The sequence below is a fragment of the Poecilia reticulata genome, unplaced genomic scaffold (assembly GCF_000633615.1).
Source record: "Poecilia reticulata strain Guanapo unplaced genomic scaffold, Guppy_female_1.0+MT scaffold_159, whole genome shotgun sequence".
NCBI classification, from domain to species: domain Eukaryota; kingdom Metazoa; phylum Chordata; class Actinopteri; order Cyprinodontiformes; family Poeciliidae; genus Poecilia; species Poecilia reticulata.
In genome coordinates, this window is record NW_007615017.1 from 91,528 (window position 1) to 94,590 (window position 3,063).

The window sequence follows — 3,063 nt, forward strand, 5'->3', positions numbered from 1 at the left end:
CTGACCCGGTTCTGATCTGGTTCTGACCCAGTTCTGATCAGGTTCAGACCCAGTTCTGATCTGGTTCTGACCCGGTTCTGATCTGGTTCTGACCCGGTTCTGGAGCCGCAGCGGGATTAGAAACCGCACCTGGAGCCGACAGGTTAATGAGGCTGCTGCAGGAGGAGCTCCTGACCTCTGACCCCTGCGGGGCTCGGACCGGATCCACTGCAGTCCGGTGCGGCGCCGTGTAGTGAGGCTCTCTCTCTCCGTGCTGCAGGAGGAGTTCGTCTGCGAGCCGCCCATGATAACGCGCCACACCTCCAAGATGTTTGTGATGGAAGGTCAGGAGGTCAGCCTGCGCTGTAAGTCCATCGGGGACCCGGAGCCGTCCACGCACTGGGTCAGCCCGGACGGGAAGCTGATCGGGAACACGTCCAGAACCGTCTGCTACGAGAACGGGTCGCTGGACATCCTGAAGGCGTCCGTCAAGGTGGGCGGGGCTTCGCTGATCCCGACTCTTCCTGAGTTTCTCTTCCGCTCTTCATGAGTTCCTGCTGTTTCCTGTTCCTAAGGATTCTGGGAAGTTTATGTGCATCGCGTCCAACGCAGCGGGCGAAGCCACCGCCCCCGTTGAGCTGGTCGTCAACGCCTCCCCACACTTTGGGCCCAAACTGGAGCCGGACCCGGGCCCCTCAGACATCCCCACATCCATCAAATCCAACGTGAGCGGGGGCCAGGCCCGGGCCGACCCGCAGCGGGTCAGCGTGTCGGACCTGACCTCCAGCTCCGCCCTGATCCGCTGGCCGCCACAGAACCACATCCCAGGGGTCCGCATGTACCAGGTCCAGTACAACAGCTCCACCGATGACATCCTGATCTACAGGTGAGGCGTTTCAGCCGCAGAGCGGACGGTTCCCCCGCCGCCGTCTGGACCGGTCAGAATCACAGAGAGGAAACCGGGCCTTTCTGGAGCAGGTTCTGAGTTTGGCTGTGGGATGTTAGTAGCTCAGCCAGCCGAGCAGATTAATAATCCATGATCATCCTGAAAGCTTCAGGGTTAAACCATTTATCAGAAGCGCTGTCACACTGTGTGAGTTAGCTATTCCATTCCACAGCTCCTTAGCTGATCTTATGCTAGCGGTGAACACAGCTAGCATTGCTAGTGGTCAGTGGTGGACACCGCTAACTACAAAGTCCTAACCCTGATACGTTCATCATAAGCGTTAGCTAACAGTTTAGCTTAGCAGTAAAATGCCGTACCAACATTCCTGTTAGCTGCTGAGGTTAAACTGAAAACACTTCCTCTTCCAGAAGCTTCTTCCACTTCCTGCTCTTCGTCAGACGAACACTTGAATGTTTTTTCACTCAGTCACGTTTTCCACACTAAAGAGAGTTTCTGCTGCAACCTGTTGGTGTGGAGAAGCAGCTGTGACTCCAGATGACGGTTCATTAACCGGACGGAGAAAACCACCGGGCTGAAGGTCAGCTGCTGCAGCAGCTGCTGCAGGTGCTGCAGCTGCTGCTGTAGATGCTGCTGAAGGTGACCTGACCTCCAGCTCCGCCCTGATCCGCTGGCCGCCACAGCTGCTGTAGATGCTGCTGAAGGGGCTGTAGGTGCTGCAGCTGCTGTAGATGCAGTATATGCTGCTGTAGATGAAGCAGCATAAAGGGAATCCCTTCCCCTTAATGAGCGCAGAGAGAGACTCCAAGATGGCCGTGAAGCAGCAGGCCTCTGCTTTCATAAAGCAAAGTGTTGTTGCTGCAGCAGTTGTTCAATTTAAGGTTAAAGATTAATCCGAGTGGTTATCTTACACAATATTCCTATCTCTGTAGGAATGAGCTGAATTAATAAAACGGCTCATAATTCAGATGTGGCTTCGAATAAAAGACCCGGCTCCAGAACTGGACCCGTTTGGACTCTTCTGTCCCCAGGCGTTCCTCCCAGCAGAGGCGCCCTGGGCAAACCGCCGTTCTGGTCCCGGTGTCTCCTGGGAAAACGCCGTTCCTCATGTTGGGACGTTTCCTGTTTGAGCTCCTGATGCGACGGCAGGCAGGGTTTACGGCCAGGTTCCTCCAGAACCCAACATTTACTTTGTAGAAGCTCAAGGAACAATATTCACAGTCAGATTGGTTTGTTACCATAGCAACCATCTGATGCTGAGTTTGAGTTTCAGCTCCGTTTGTTCACAAATACTAATTAGTAAGCTGCAGTTATAATTTATTGCTTTATAGGTTTGCCAGTTAAACTTCTCCCATATTTCACTAAATCCAACACAGAAGCTGCTAGAGCTGCTGATGTTTTAGCAACAAAAGGGGCCCATAAGTCAGAGTCTGCCCCAGGCCCCATGCAGCCTTGGACCGGCCCTGTAAGCTGCTGCACTACAGAGGAGCAACAAACGGGAGATTTAATTCAATGCTGCTAATGTAACTTTAGTAGCTCTAACATTTCGTGTCTGTTGAGTTTTTAACACAGAAACTGTTTTGGTTGGTTGAGTTTCTGGACGAGTTTCTCAGATGTCTGGTGGCCTCAGCGCATTAACTCTGACTATATGTGGACAAAACATTTGATACGGTTTAGTGTAACCGGAAAAATTATTAATAATAAAATAATATAAAATCAGCGTGACTGCGAGGAGAGCGAAAGCTCCTCACCGGGTTAAACCTGCACAATGACTGATTAGCACTGGGTCGTTAGCCGCTAACGCACCGGCTAACCGGGAACACAGACCTAAACTTTACCGGGAAGACAGTGAAACGCTGGGCAGCGAGTTGAGATGGAAACGTAATGTTTTGTTCACTAATATACATCATTCTCACCTCAAAGCTCCTCTGAAAGCGCGACTACATGTTATTTCTGCGGTTCACGTAGAGCTGCGCAACCAGAGCTAACCACAGCTAACCGGAGCCAGTGGTGGGAAGTTACTGTACTTAAGTACAGTTTTCGTGTATCTGTACTTTACTTAAGTAGATTTAATAATGGGTACTTTCTACTTTTACTCCACTACATTTTACAGTAAGTATCTGTACTTTCTACTTCACTACATTTCTACAAACTCTCGCGTTACTCGTTACATCCAAGTC

At 51.2% G+C, this 3,063-nt stretch overlaps 1 protein-coding gene across 1 annotated transcript in view; it reads left to right on the forward strand.

The window, feature by feature from the left end:
- LOC103460068 (leucine-rich repeat and fibronectin type III domain-containing protein 1-like protein) overlaps window positions 1-3,063 on the forward strand; it is an 86,621-nt gene that overhangs the window by 62,322 nt on the left and 21,236 nt on the right. The window contains exons 6-7 of the mRNA XM_017303057.1: window positions 182-472; window positions 555-865. Of these exons, the coding sequence (XP_017158546.1) occupies window positions 182-472; window positions 555-865 (602 nt within the window). The remainder of the gene's footprint in view (window positions 1-181; window positions 473-554; window positions 866-3,063) is intronic.